Source organism: Maylandia zebra, linkage group LG12 (assembly GCF_041146795.1).
Source record: "Maylandia zebra isolate NMK-2024a linkage group LG12, Mzebra_GT3a, whole genome shotgun sequence".
In the NCBI taxonomy this organism is placed as follows: Eukaryota; Metazoa; Chordata; class Actinopteri; order Cichliformes; family Cichlidae; genus Maylandia; species Maylandia zebra.
In genome coordinates this window covers 16,024,816-16,038,925 of record NC_135178.1, presented here as the reverse complement: position 1 = coordinate 16,038,925, position 14,110 = coordinate 16,024,816, and the positions used below count along the sequence as shown (strand labels likewise).

Below are 14,110 nucleotides of genomic sequence, written 5' to 3'. Positions count from 1 at the left end.
GTGACTCAAATTTTTGACCAATTGGATTGACTGAGTAATACGGTTCCGCCTATGTGATCAACTGACGGTCTGTATCTTTATGCTGCTAATTTTGGATGACATTTCGGGTAGAATGAAGGGTTAACGCGTTGTTTTAATACAAACTATGAAGAACAGGAAACTTGGATAGGAAGGAATATATCTTGAACATTGGTGAGGTCAGCATCGGGTACCGTTTCTTTAGCAGCTAAGCGAGTGTAAGCAGTTAGCTAGCTTATCCATTTCACTTCCTCCCTTTACCCAATAGATTTAGCAAGCTATAGTTGGCACATAACATCGAGTGTCTCGGTTTGTGCTGTCACCACCATTTGTTGCACTGTTAGTCAGACCTGGTTTCATCCCAGTAGTTGACAACTCGTAACCAGTGTTTATCTTAAAATGCCACTTCAAACTGGTGCTTAACCTGGGAGGATTGAGCGTGGTGTTACACCCCTCTCATCAGGACCACTTCTCCCTCTGACGAAGCTATACTGCTTTTGTTTTTTTTTAACAATTTTGAAGTTTGTTTTATCTTTGCTCTGTGTGTGTGTGTGTTTGTGTTTTTAATTTATTCATTTAAAAAAAAAAAACCCCAATGTAGCAACCGTCTGTTGGAAGGATGGAAACTCTCATTCCCACCATCAACCGGTTGCAGGAGGTCTTTCTAACACTGGGGGCGGAGATCATACAGTTACCTCAGATAGTCGTGGTTGGATCTCAGGTAGGCTAGGACGCATCTAAAGTACTGTGCAAAAGTCTGAGCTACCCATGATTTCGTTATATTTTGTTTCCAAGCAGCCAGGCTGTCTTCTAATTAAAGTAGTCTTGAACAATAGTTCTTCAGGTTTTCTGAAGGTCTATCAAAGTTCTTCTTTGGAGACTGCCTACTTTTTTCACTCCTTTTCAGTCAAGTCCTTGTACCTGAGCATTTTTACAGAAATGTTTTGTTCATTAAGTTAATTTGTTTATTCCCTAACTCAAAGCCTGAGCAATATAGCAGACAACTAACTTACAGAACATGCTTTGAGGTGTATCTTTGGGCATCTTGTTAGTGAAAATATTTTATTCCCATTTCTTTATCTGTGAAAAAGATCCCAAAAGAGCTGAAAACTTTGTATACATAAAAAAAATATCTACAGCAGATGAACTGCATCTGAAAGTCATGTCCTTAAGAAATAGGGGAAAAAATCCATCAAAGACCTGACACAGAACCTGAGAGATGCATCTGGTCCTTCAGTTGACTATTCACTAAAGTCTCATCAGGGTTGTCAGTGGAAGAGTGGCTGTCAGGTAACCATTCCTAAGGAAAGGAAACCAGGAGAAAACACTGAGGTATCCCAGATTACAAACTGGACTGAAAATCAATGGCAGCAGGTTTTATCGTGTGATGAATCCGTATTTGAAATGTTTGGTTCAAATCATCTACAGAGATGTCAGGAGGGAGGCACTACAGTGAGTGTCTACTGTAAAACCGTGGAAGTTCTATCATGGTTTAGAACTGCATTTTCAGCCAGTGGTCTTATCAAAATTGATTAAATTATGAACACAGAAAAATGCAGTCAGATTTTGATCCTCTATGTAGTGCCATCTGAAAAGTATCTGATTTGCGGTGGCTTCATTTTTCAGGATGATAATGATCCCAGATACACTGCCAATGCAATAAAAGTTTACCTGGATATACAACACACACACAATGGAACAGTATCAGGTATGGAGAGGCCAACCCTCAACATAATTGAAGCAGTGTGGTATCATCTTGACAAAACAAAAGGCAGACAACATCCGAAGAAGAGGTTTGAATGTCCTTCATGAAGCCTGGAGAACTAATTCTGAAGGCTGCTTAAAGAATTGACAAAAAAGTTTGCCCAAGAGAGCTTGAAGTAAAAAGCTCAATGGTGATGCAGTTTTCTCAAATTTTTATCTATAACATTCCATCATCTGTCATGTATGCTGTAGCTGAAGCTGTAAACTGGGTTCATGTTATCTTTTTTATTATATTCACAATGGCGTATCCACACTGCATGAAAACTTTGCAGATGACTGTATCAGGGTTAAACTGGTCTTATCATGTGTCATAACAGAGCAGTGGAAAGAGCTCTGTGTTGGAGAGCCTGGTTGGACGGGATTTCTTGCCTCGAGGATCAGGAATAGTCACAAGACGACCCCTGGTGTTGCAGCTTGTTAATGTCCCCCCATTGCAGGAGAGGCTGAAGATCGAGAACGGTAAACAAACACAAATCTGTCACTGTTATATTCCTTTAAAAAAAACAAAGTCAAGTTTAGGAAGTTAGGGTATGCAGAAGAATGAGGAGAATAGAGTAACAGAAGGTTGTTATTAAAGTGTATACTGCATGCAGTAGTTAACGTGCACCTTTTCTCACTGTTTTTAACTGCTATTCCTTTTATGGTCTTGCTTTGCTAACACTCTCTTTCTTCCTCTTCTCCTTCACTGGCTTTTCAGGAAATGGGATTAAGCAAAATGCCCAAAACAGCTACCCAGGTCTCTCTACACTTGATCTGCATGCACTTGTCTTTGTTTAACTTCTTCATTTCTTTTCTGACATTTTCTTCAGCCTGATCTTTCTGCGTCTAGTATGAACACAAGTGGCTTTGTCTTATATTCAAATTAGCATAATGTCTCTTCAAAGTCTTAGTTTTATCTGTGTTAAAATTCACACTTACTCCTATTTGTTCAGGTGTCAAAGCTGAAGAATGGGGTACATTTCTGCACTGCAAGAATCAGGTTTGTTTATCTTAGGCATTCAAATAATATGTACACTGCTTTGGTTCTGTATTGTGTGCTAGGATTATGTGATGTGTAATTTTCTCACTCTTTTAATAGATCTTCACAGATTTTCAGGAAATTCGTCGGGAAATTGAAGCAGAGACTGAACGAGGTTCAGGCGACAATAAAGTGAGAAGAACACTTTGATGTGCGCTCAGTAATGCTGCAGGTTCAGCTGTTTCCACTGGATTCATTATTTTCTTTCTCTGTTTTTCATATCCAGGGGATCAGTCCTGAGCCCATATATCTGAAGATTTTCTCTCCAAAAGTTCTTAATCTCACTCTGGTTGATTTACCTGGAATTACTAAGGTAGATTCAGCCTCTTGACGGGGATGCTGACTGGATATGATTTATGCAAACACAGTGACGTTAGATAATCATTAATAATGATCGAATGTGTGCTGTGGTTGTCTTAGGTTCCTGTTGGGGACCAGCCAAAGGACATCGAGGCTCAAGTGCAAGAGATGATCTTGTCCTTTATCTCCAATCCAAACTGCCTTATCCTCGCAGTGTCCCCTGCCAACTCTGACTTGGCCACATCTGATGCACTAAAATTGGCTCGTGAGGTTGATACAGATGGTAAGACATTATTTATACAGGGGTTTTTTTTTTCCTCAGAATTTATCTTAATTTTCTCTCTCTCTCTCTGTGTTTACTGCATGACGTGCTTCATTTTTAAATTGTTACATAACATGCTTTCATTTTTAAATTATCAAATGCGTCGAAAGAAGTAATTTCATGCTACTGATATAGCCTGTCTTTACAGTTTAAAAACCTTGCTGACAGGAAAATGAATGTTCATGTGCTCCCTTTGGCTGTGGTGATAAAGAGAATGATTAAATGGGGGAACAGTTCACCCTGAATGATCTGTGAATGTTGTGTTGGTGTCTGTCAGGCCGTCGAACACTGCTGGTGGTCAGTAAGCTGGACCTGATGGATGCAGGAACCGATGCGCTGGAGGTCCTTCTGGGTCGAGTCATTCCAGTCAGGCTTGGGATTATCGGGGTGGTTAACAGGTTTGGAAGAAACAAACTTGCTTGTTGATCTATAATTAAAAGTATTAATATTCTGATTATCTTACTGAACTCGCTGTTTTCTTCTTGTTGTAGGAGCCAGCATGACATAAATACTCAGAAAAGCCTGGAGGACTCAATGAAGGATGAGCAGGCTTTCTTGCAGCGCCACTATCCCTCGCTAGTGTCTCGTGCTGGCTCTCGCTATCTGGCCAAAACTCTCAGCAGGCTGCTCATGCACCACATCCGGGACTGCTTGCCAGACCTCAAAACCCGAGTGACTGTGCTGAGTGCCCAGTACCAGGCAAGACTCAACAGCTACGGACAGCCCGTAGAGGATCACAGTGCCACCCTGCTACAGATAGTCACCAAGTTTGCCAGCGATTATTGCAACACCATAGAGGGAACAGCCAGGCACATACAAACCTCAGAGCTGTGAGTCTGACCACACTCTAGTGGCACCTGGTGGAGCTTTTGTTTTCTGATTTAGTGAAATGCCTTAACTCTTCTGCTCAACACAGCAGTTGTTGCACAAATCTGCATTTTAACTTACTTTGATGAGCGTCCCAAAAGGTTGATTCTGTTCATCTGGACGTTTTCAGTGAGAGAAACGTTTCGTCGCTCACTGAAGTGACTTCTTCAGTCTCAGCTGATTGCTGCAGGTTTCCCCAACCTTTTAAACAGGACATTTGCATAATGACTGAAGCTAGCCCACTAACGAACAATGGTCTATGAGGTCAGTTTCTTGATCATTAATATGAAATTGTTATGAACATTGATCAACAGCCACTGATCAAAGACCATTGGTCAATGACAGCTGATCAATGGCCTTGAGTACTATTCACAGAGAGGTGGGGAATGGCTTCAATCACAGCACTGTAAGCTGGTGAAATGTGAAAAATATACCATTACGCCCCCTCCTCAGCCTTCTTGATATGATGTTCTTCTGCTTCCCTGGCCACTGTATCTGTGGCGATGCTGTTCGCTCTTTGTCGTAGCGTCCTTATGACACACAGTTTGTGCTCCAGTGGGTGATGAGGGTCAAACCTTAAATACTTTACGTTACCCATCAACTTTTAAATGTTCCCCCTTAATAATGGAAATCTCAAAGTCTAAGAAGGCGGTCTTTCTTCATAACCTCCATGGTGATCTTGATGTGTTTCTCCACCGAGTTATTGTGATCAGTGAATTGTGGTACGTCCTGAGATTTGATTTTCAACCAGGTGTCATCCACATACCTGTACCAACGACTTGGGGGTGTTCCAGGGTAGGATAACAGAGCCCCGTTTTCCACTTCTTCCATGTACAAGTTGCCCACAGTGGGTGAAACTGGGGAACCTACGGCACACCCATGTTTCTGCTTGTAGTACTGACACTTGTATTTGAAATAGGTGGAATGAAGACACAGTTCCACAAACAAACACACTTGGTCGGTGCTGAGAGTGGTCCTGCTGCTGAGGTTGGGGTCATCCTGTAATCTCTTATGAACTACCTTCACTGCTTCAGTGACTGGAACACAAGTGAAGAGAAACGTAACATCATATGAGACCATTGTTTCATCTGCCTCCATTATGACATCTCTAAGCTTCTCAACAAAATTCAAAGTGTTCTGGATATAGCGTTTAGAGCTGCCTATCAACGGGTTGAGGATCAAAGCCAGAAACTTTGAGATGTTATATGTGACTGAGCAGACAATTGGTCTTAAAGGTACACCCTGTTTTTGTATCTTAGGTAAACCATACAGACTTGGTGTAGTTTCCCCTGGGTGTAGCCTGTGGTATGAGGTCTGGTCAGCAGCATTGTCTTAATCTAAGTGCTTCAGACAATCTATCACCCTCTTCCTGTAACCACTACCTGGGTCTTGTTGTAGGGGTTCATAAGTATTTTTGTCAGTGAGCAGTGACAAAATTTTTCACGACAGTCCTTCTGGTTAAGTGAAACCGTGCACCTACCCTTGTCGACAGAAGGGTCGACAAGGGTAGGTGCACTACCCAGATGAACAGAATCCACTTTTTGGGATTTGCAAACCTGGATGATTGAGACTGCATCGAGACATTTGACGAGCGTCATGAGAGTAATGTCCTCGTGCTAATGTAGGTGTAAACTAAAGTGGTATCAGCATCTTCCGTTGACACATTCCACTCTGCAGCTTTTACCATTTGATGATTAATTCATTAAAATACATGGGGAGCAAATATTGACCCTTTTTGGTTGACTGCATTTAAGCTTGGCACAGCTAGCATTGCTGACACGCAGGACTGAGACACAGCACTGATATCACAACTTTCACCTTTCTCTTCTTTCTGCAGCTGTGGAGGTGCTCGGATCTGTTACATATTCCACGAGACCTTTGGCCGGACCTTGCAGTCTATCGACCCCCTGGCGGGCCTGACTGATCTCGATATCCTCACTGCTATCCGTAATGCTACTGTAAGCTTCTTCTCGCTTCTGTTTGTGTAGCTCTACTAAATCCTAATTCTAGTCAAGTCTGGAGCTGGTGTGTATTTGTGTTTGTATGTATGTATGATATTTGCCCTGCAGGGCCCACGGCCAGCACTTTTTGTGCCCGAGGTGTCCTTTGAGCTGCTGGTGAAGCGGCAAATTAAGCGTCTAGAGGAGCCCAGTCTGCGCTGCGTGGAGCTGGTTCATGAAGAGCTGCAGCGGATCATCCAGCACTGTTCCTCCTTCAGTACACAGGTGGGACCACAGATCATATTGCACTTTACACATGGTTGAATAAAGAAAATAGTGCCGCAGTAATTATTACAGAACCGTGTTAAACAACAGCGTGTCTTTGCATTTTTAAGGAGCTTCTTCGATTTCCCAAGCTGCACGATTCCATTGTGGAAGTAGTGACTGGATTATTGCGGAAACGCTTGCCGATTACTAATGAAATGGTAATCCACAGCTTAAGCAAGATCATCATTTTTATATTAATTATATTAGTCATCCCACTGGATGCTTTTTTTTTTGCTTTTTTTTTTACTTTCAGGTCCATCATTTAGTAGCAATAGAGCTTGCCTACATCAACACAAAGCATCCAGACTTCACGGATGCGGCGCAGGTCTCCGCATCTGTCAACAGTCAGCAGGTAGTAGTTTGTTTCTCACTGCAGGGACTTTTTTTCTGCTTGGCTAAACAGCAGACACTGTGCTCTTTAAAAGCTGAAGTGTAATTCATAATTAAATATTAAAACCACTTTCAGAGTTTTTAGTGGAATCCCAGCCTAAAAAAACCCGTCTTTTACCCTCTGAGTTGCTTGTTTTCAGGCAGAGGCTCTTGACGGAGGGAAGCGCTGGAAGAACGAGAAGGTCACGGAAGAAAAGGCTGCAGCTGCAGGCTTTGGGAGCCCCAGCAAAGGCCAGGCCATTAACCTCCTTGACACAGTGAGTAGCGGGATTAGCAGTATGACAAAGCACTGAAGTCATTGCAGATGGTCAGTATTAATATTTTGCTTGGCCCTTCTCTCTGTCAGGCTGTGCCAGTGTCCCGAAAGCTGAGCTCGAGGGAGCAGAGGGACTGTGAGGTCATCCAGCGTCTCATCAAGAGCTACTTCCTCATTGTCCGCAAGAGCATCCAAGACAGGTTTGACTGGCACAAATCCAGAGCACCTCAGGGGACCCTACTTCCCCTTTACATCACGTTCAAAGCTCAGTTGTTGCTATTGATTAGTTCAAATTTGGCACAAACATTCAGTTAGAATAAAGTTGGTCAAAAGTGACATGACCTTACTGAACTCGCAATAATTCATGTGGTAATTATGTTGTCTCTTATAGGACAAAATGATTAATTGAGATCAAAGTTCAGCTTTGCTGTGACAGCATTCTGTAAAACCACTTCTCTGGTTATTATTCAGGAGCTTAAAGGCTTTTATACACTGGACATGTATTTGTTCAAATGTTTTGAGCGTTAAAAATATTTTTTGGGCCGGCAGCATAACTTCGCTTACCAATCAGACCACTGCATTTTCCAGCAAGTGCGCTGTAGGTCCGTGAGTCGTTTGGTACCGGGCCGCGAGAGTTGAGGCTCGGGTGTAAAATTTATGGTTTTTATCGTTAACTCGGTTTCCCTGGGTCTTATGTTACTCTCAGTGTTGTTGGCGCATTTCAGAAGGACGCTGCTAATAAATTTACACAACTACACAGTGGATTCGTGTTTATTATTATATTTGCAAAATACCACAGTTTTTGTCTTGGTCATTTTATTTTGTTGTATTTATCTGCAACACCTTAAAGGCTGGTCCGTGAAGATATTGTCTGAAATTAAATTGGTCTGTGGCGCAAAAATTGTTGGGGACCGCTGTGTTAGACGACAAGTTTGGATCCAAAAACTTTGGGAAATTCTTTGTGTTTTCCGAAAGCGCTCCGTGTGGCCTTAACTCTTAGATAAAAGAGTAGATCATATATCTTGGCCATTTCTGAATTGATGATACTGATCAGTGGTTAACCAAATATCATTAGAGACTTTTACATCAGTAACACAAAAATCTGAAGGCTGTCTGTCTATCTGACCCATTAAAACACTGAGCCTGAACTTTAAATAGTTAACACGCAGCCATGTCACTGTCCATTTCATACCATCAAACATGACATTGCTAAATCCTCCCTCAAGGTCTGAGAGTACTACTGTGACCACTGTGGTTCCCGCGGAGCTGTATTTTGGTGCAGAAGGAGCTCATGCTGATGGATTTTTGCCTGATGATGCTTAATGCGAGTGCTTGTACGATCTGTGTTCAGAGAGCAGTTTCTGATTTATTCCTTAGGGGAAATGTTCCCTGACTGAAAGTCTGGGTGAAGTGTTCGCTCGTATATAAAATGTTGTCTGCTCCGGTTATATTAAAGTAATGATGCAGTTTAAGTCCATTTACTTGCATTTGCCTGCATGGACTGGTTTTATCTATGGACAGGGGTGGGCTTGGCTCCAACAGGCAGCTTAGCCACTCAGTCAAAAGTTCAGAAAAGTGTGTTCAGGCTTCCTGAACGACAGGCGTACAAGTCTAAATGTCAGCTCAGGTGTAACATTTGTAGCTGTGTTTGTTCAGGTGAGACGTATCGTGATGCTCTTCTTCTCCCAACACTTTTAATGTTAGATCAGTGCTGATATGTATTGGTCAGATGAAAATGTTGTTTTTTAATGAAATCCATCAGATTTTTCCCTCATTTGCATCTTTTCTGCCTGGCCGCAGGGCAGCGAGAGCAAGCGTGCCACTGCGTGCGTGTATTAACTTCACAATTAGATGTGCCTGATGGTGCTGTCAGTGTGGCTCAGGGTTAGCAGCTGTTAACCTTTTATCTTATCAGTTGTTACTTAGATAAAAGAGCTGCATTGAAAGAGCAGTCTAACTACATGAACAAAGGCTTCTTATATAATGAGAGCTTTTATTTTTCCTCTAAAAAAGATGCAGGGGTTATATTTACATGTAAACTAGAGGGTGACACATTTAGTGAGGATATTAGATTTAGTCTCTGTGGATATTAACTCATGCACTGTTTTCCCTACTTTTACTTCAATTACTGTAAGGGGATTAAATATATCAGCATTAGCAATAAGAGTTTTTGTTCTGGGTGTTTTTTTTTGTTTATTTTGTATGTGTCTGTCTTAACTGTGGTGCTCTGTTAGAGAATAAGTGTGCAGATGTTGATTCCTGCAGTGATGTCTGTTCTCATACAGCTGCTACATACATACAAATCAGTGTTTCTTAATATTAGTTTAGTGAAGTTGTTTCTTTTTTTAAATATGAGATTAAGCACAAAATAAATCAGCAGTAATGATCTGAACAGGGACTCAGCTCTAACTCTGGAGTCCCTCGCCCTAGTTTCTAGTCAGACTACAGCTTTCTTGGTTGGTGGAAGCATGCAAATTCAGAATAGTAGCCCTAGTGTAAATATCATCGATCTGTGTGTCTACAGTGTGCCCAAGACAGTGATGCATTTCCTGGTGAACTACGTGAAAGAACATCTGCAGAGTGAGCTGGTGGGTCAGCTTTACAAACAGCCACTGCTCCAGGAGCTGCTCATTGAGTCACAGGACACAGCACAGCAGCGGACTGAGGTTGCTCAAATGCTTGAGGTAAAATTGGATGATGCAATTTGTTCTCTGAATGGGTTCTGAACATCGTGGAACAGCTAGTTGTTTTTCTTTTTCTTTTTTTTCTTTTCTCTGCGGTCTTAATGCCAGCAATTTAACCAGCCTTTCTTTCTTTCTTTCTTTCTGTCTTTCTTTCTTTTTTTCTTTCTTTCTTTCTCAGGCGCTTAAAAAAGCCAATAACATCATCTCTGAGATCCGGGAGACTCATCTTTGGTAGCCAGAGGAATGCAACAACTTCTTTTGTGTCAAAGGAGAGCTCTGAGAGTTTGAGAGTGTATGTGAGTTTTCGGCAGTCTGTGTTAATGTGTGGCAGTACCACTGTTTTCTCACGGACCAGTGACCATAGCACATTCAGATCTACTTTTTTTCCTCTCTGGCGGTTGCACTGAACAGCATACCGGAGCTGTTGCTTTTCACTGTGAATGCTGAGAGAGAGAGAGATCAATCACACTCAGGCTGAAAGTGTTATTTAACAGGTAGAATGTGACAAGCATAGCCGCGAACAAAAATTTCCTGCAATACTTTGTGTGAAAACCTTTGATGGGTCATAAGTTTGTTTTCTTTTTTTGTAATGTATGTTGTGTATGGAGTATTTATTTTCTCTGTGTTTGTTTTTTTTTTTATAAATTTGAAATGTGTTCACACTGCACAGCTCCATGCTTTCCAGGCATGGGCTTCCTCTGAGCCCACTTTAGCAGGTGCTAAAACTATGTTAGATTAGATTTCCTGACTTTAATCTCCTTTGTTGGAGTGCTCAGCAGATATAGAAATAAAGTGAAAATCAAATCAATGCAGACTGCAATGCAACACTAAAGACAGGCTGCAGTCATTTAAAGAAATCACAGGATGACTGCGGATTGTTTTTCCAGCTCCGATGCTAATCAATATCAGGTTTATTTTCCAGTCTCGTTTGCATATGAGCCTATTTTTACTGCCTGCTGTAAACATTCCAGTTTTAGGTGAGCAAACCAAACATGCCCAACATATCCTTCCCTCTGTTTGTGTACGATTTTAGAAGACTGCCACATTGAGCTGGACAGCTTAAGTATAAAGTGTGTATGCACCATAGTGTTAGTCAATTCTTACACTTGAAGTGTGTTTTTATTTTTATTTTATTAACCATTAAAAGAGTATGCTTATTATATTTCAGATCCACATGATAGCACTGAAATTTCCTGTAGCTTCGTTTCCTTCCCCACAAAACCAATTATCCACTTGTTTCCACTGTTAATGCTACAGAGATATAAGCTTGTTCGTATTACTGACCCTTTCCTGCCGCTCAGATAAACTGCCTCCAGGAAAGCGAGACAATTAGAAATGTAGATGAATCCTGCCTGCAGTTGTTTTTTTGTTACATTCCCAACCAGAAACCTCAGTCTTAATTTAACCTGACTCATTTGCCCCTGTGCCAGTCACTGTTTCATTATGTAATATTCATTAATATGTAAAATAATGCATCTCTTCCCGGCTTTCCTCCCCCATTCTCAGGCTCAGATAATAGCCAAAACTAATGTTATCCTAAGAATTAGACTTTTTCAGGAAGACCTGCTTTAAACAGAAAGTTCGCCCCTGATCAAGTATACATGTTCTCCTCCTCGGCCTGCAGTGCTGTTTATCTACTGGATTGTTTTGGTATGAAAGAAGACGGCTCCTACATGACACAGGGCAACCAGAGGTAACTCGAGTCAGAGTTTTCAGGGTCCCCGAAGGTGCCTCTCTTCTTTACCTGGCTAAATTGCTACGGTAACTGATGCTGAACACATGACCCGGTCAGGAGCATGATCTGATCAGTTTCCTTTTAGGATCAGGTGGAAGCACAGTGTTTACACTATTTTATTTTCAGTTTGCTTTCAGTGAAAAAAGTTGTTCCTTGCTGAAGGAATATGTTTTGTATATGCAACTTTTTGAAGCCATACTTTACTAACGCACTGAAGCCCAGCTATAAAGCTGCAGCAGCACAAAGTGTATGTGGCATTGTGACAGGAATTTGCATACATTCGGTTGGTGATGCAGAACGTCTGTGGTCCTAATCTGCTGCTAAGTCTCTTTACACTGCTGGAAATACAGCTAATAGAGTACAAATTAGAAAATGAATTGGTTACATTTGTAGACTATATAATTAATAATTTCACTTTAAGCTGGCGACAAGTGATATCCACAGCTCTTTTATGTACACACCTGTGATGTTTAAGCATATCAGGTTTAAAGTTTATGAGCTCTAACATACAGCTGTCACATTAGAAATAAACAGCAGCACCGAGACCCACCAAATGATAAAATAAGTATATTGGAAGGTACTTCAGGCTGCTCCCTTATTTCCCGAGAGGTCGTCAGAGTGGATGAAACTGTGTGTTTGATTTGGCACCGGATGCCTTTCCTGACATGACCCTCACATTTTATCCAGGCTTGTGACCCTCGCAGGCTGGGTTCCCAGAATTGAACCGAGGATCTATAGGCGAGTGTGTTTACCACTCAGTGTGATTTTGATGATAATGAGTTCATATGATATATATATATCGTCATTACTTTCTCCTCTTATTTGCAACATCGTTACCATTATATTTTACTGCTGTATCTGTCTGTCTGTGTTAGGCATGTGACAGACTAGCTAGGGTGTACTCTCCCTCTCATTATATCACAGCTGAGATTGGCTCCAGTGCCCCTGCAAACCTGAACTGGATAAGTAGAAGAAGATGGATGGATGGATATATGTACTAGCACCACGTCAGATAATGTCACTGTCTGGAATATGAGGTGCTGAGTTTATGTATTTTAAGGAAAAAGAGTCAAATGATGCAGTCACTAACTGACGCTGTGATACCCGTTATCACCAGCTGTTTTTAGGGTTTCTTTTTGTTTGCTTTTTAACCAGTTAATGCAAAGAAAGCTTGGCTGAGTTGAACTTGCTTGATTTTTAGGTACCTTCAGCACCGCAAAGTGAGAGCCATCTAGCCCACTTCTGTTCAAGAGATGGCATCAAATTTCTCCAAAACTGTGCAATTCACTCCAAAATAATCCAAACAGATACACTGTACTTGAGGCCAGAGGGAAACGTGTACACTTTGGGTGGGAAATTTCTCATTAAGGGTACTATTAAACAGTAATTCTGTCTTCACTGTGTTTTTCTGAAAGCCCTGTATACGGTTGCATGTATGGTTCAGTATGCATGTGTCAAGATATGAATGAATGTATATTTTGTATTATTTAAATGTATATTAAGATCATGTGTCAACTGCCTCATGAGTTCTTGCCTGCCAATATTTGTGATAAATGTTGACTAAATGTCATTTGGAGGGTCTCATTAAACCCTATCAAAGGATCCCATGCAGTGAAGTGTGTGTGTCTGGTGTCATAGACAACATGCAGCTCCAACAGTTTTCGTAAAATGTGTTTGTTTGTTTTTTGGTTGTTTGTCCCCCACAGAGCTCTAGCAGTAGATGTGATTGGACTCACTCTTCTTCACTATATTGATCTCGAGCGACTGAAAAAGTCTTTCTTACAGATGTCTGTTACAGTTACACCAGCATGATGAAAACAATGCGCAGCTATGAAGTGTCCTCCAGGATTTCAGCACTCGCGCACTCTTTCCCATTTTTCAAACCTCTCTTCTCTGTTTGACTCCACGATGCCACAGAAAGAGTGAAATTTCACTACAGTTATCTGCTCTCATTTAGATGATGGATTGTCACCTTTTGATGTCAAGGCAATCCAAGTTAAACACGAACAGGGGTTGAGGAGCGAAGTGATGGATGAGTTGAACGTAGCGGTGTGAGGAGAGTGCTGGTCATTAATGTTGGATGAGAGCGAGCGAGGGCACTACAGTCCGGGAGAGTGCAGTACTGGCACAGCAAGGCAAACATGACAGTTGAGATCGGTGCTGAATTTACAGCCTCCACCAAATATTAGAGATGCTGTATAACACAGCAGTCAAACCATTTACAACAGAGGACAGCAGGCTGAGCAGCTTCATTCACTCGGTCGGCGCTGAAGAATGAAAATGAAGCAATAACTAATAAACCCTTTTTCTCAGGTGATTATTTTAAATTGCCTGCACTTTGTCTCCCACTGTAACCAGTTATTCTTATTGCCCTCTTATAGCACACCCCACCTCCCCACCAACTGAGACTAGACTAGACCATACCAACTCTGATGTGATGGGAGGGGGCTTGGCTGCGGTACCGTGACAACTGCATCCTTTGGGTCACC

The 14,110-nt window shown here is 41.6% G+C and overlaps 1 protein-coding gene across 4 annotated transcripts; it reads left to right on the top strand.

The window, feature by feature from the left end:
• The first annotated feature begins 42 nt into the window (after positions 1–42).
• Positions 43–13,223, top strand: si:dkey-32e23.4 (dynamin-1-like protein). 4 transcript variants are annotated; one of them, XM_004544312.3, is made up of 18 exons: positions 43–67; positions 620–739; positions 2,100–2,241; positions 2,480–2,518; positions 2,715–2,761; positions 2,861–2,932; positions 3,027–3,113; positions 3,221–3,383; positions 3,700–3,820; positions 3,914–4,252; positions 6,127–6,247; positions 6,359–6,514; positions 6,625–6,714; positions 6,810–6,908; positions 7,087–7,203; positions 7,293–7,402; positions 9,727–9,886; positions 10,065–13,223. In XM_004544312.3, the coding sequence occupies exons 2-18, from the start codon at positions 638–640 to the stop codon at positions 10,119–10,121; spliced, it is 2,022 nt and encodes a 673-aa protein (XP_004544369.1). In that variant the 5' UTR covers positions 43–67; positions 620–637; the 3' UTR covers positions 10,122–13,223. The 4 variants fall into 4 exon arrangements, with proteins under 4 accessions (XP_004544369.1, XP_004544368.1, XP_004544367.1 ...); XM_004544311.3 differs by having other exon boundaries at positions 45–192; XM_004544310.3 differs by having other exon boundaries at positions 45–197.
• The last annotated feature ends 887 nt before the right edge of the window (positions 13,224–14,110 follow it).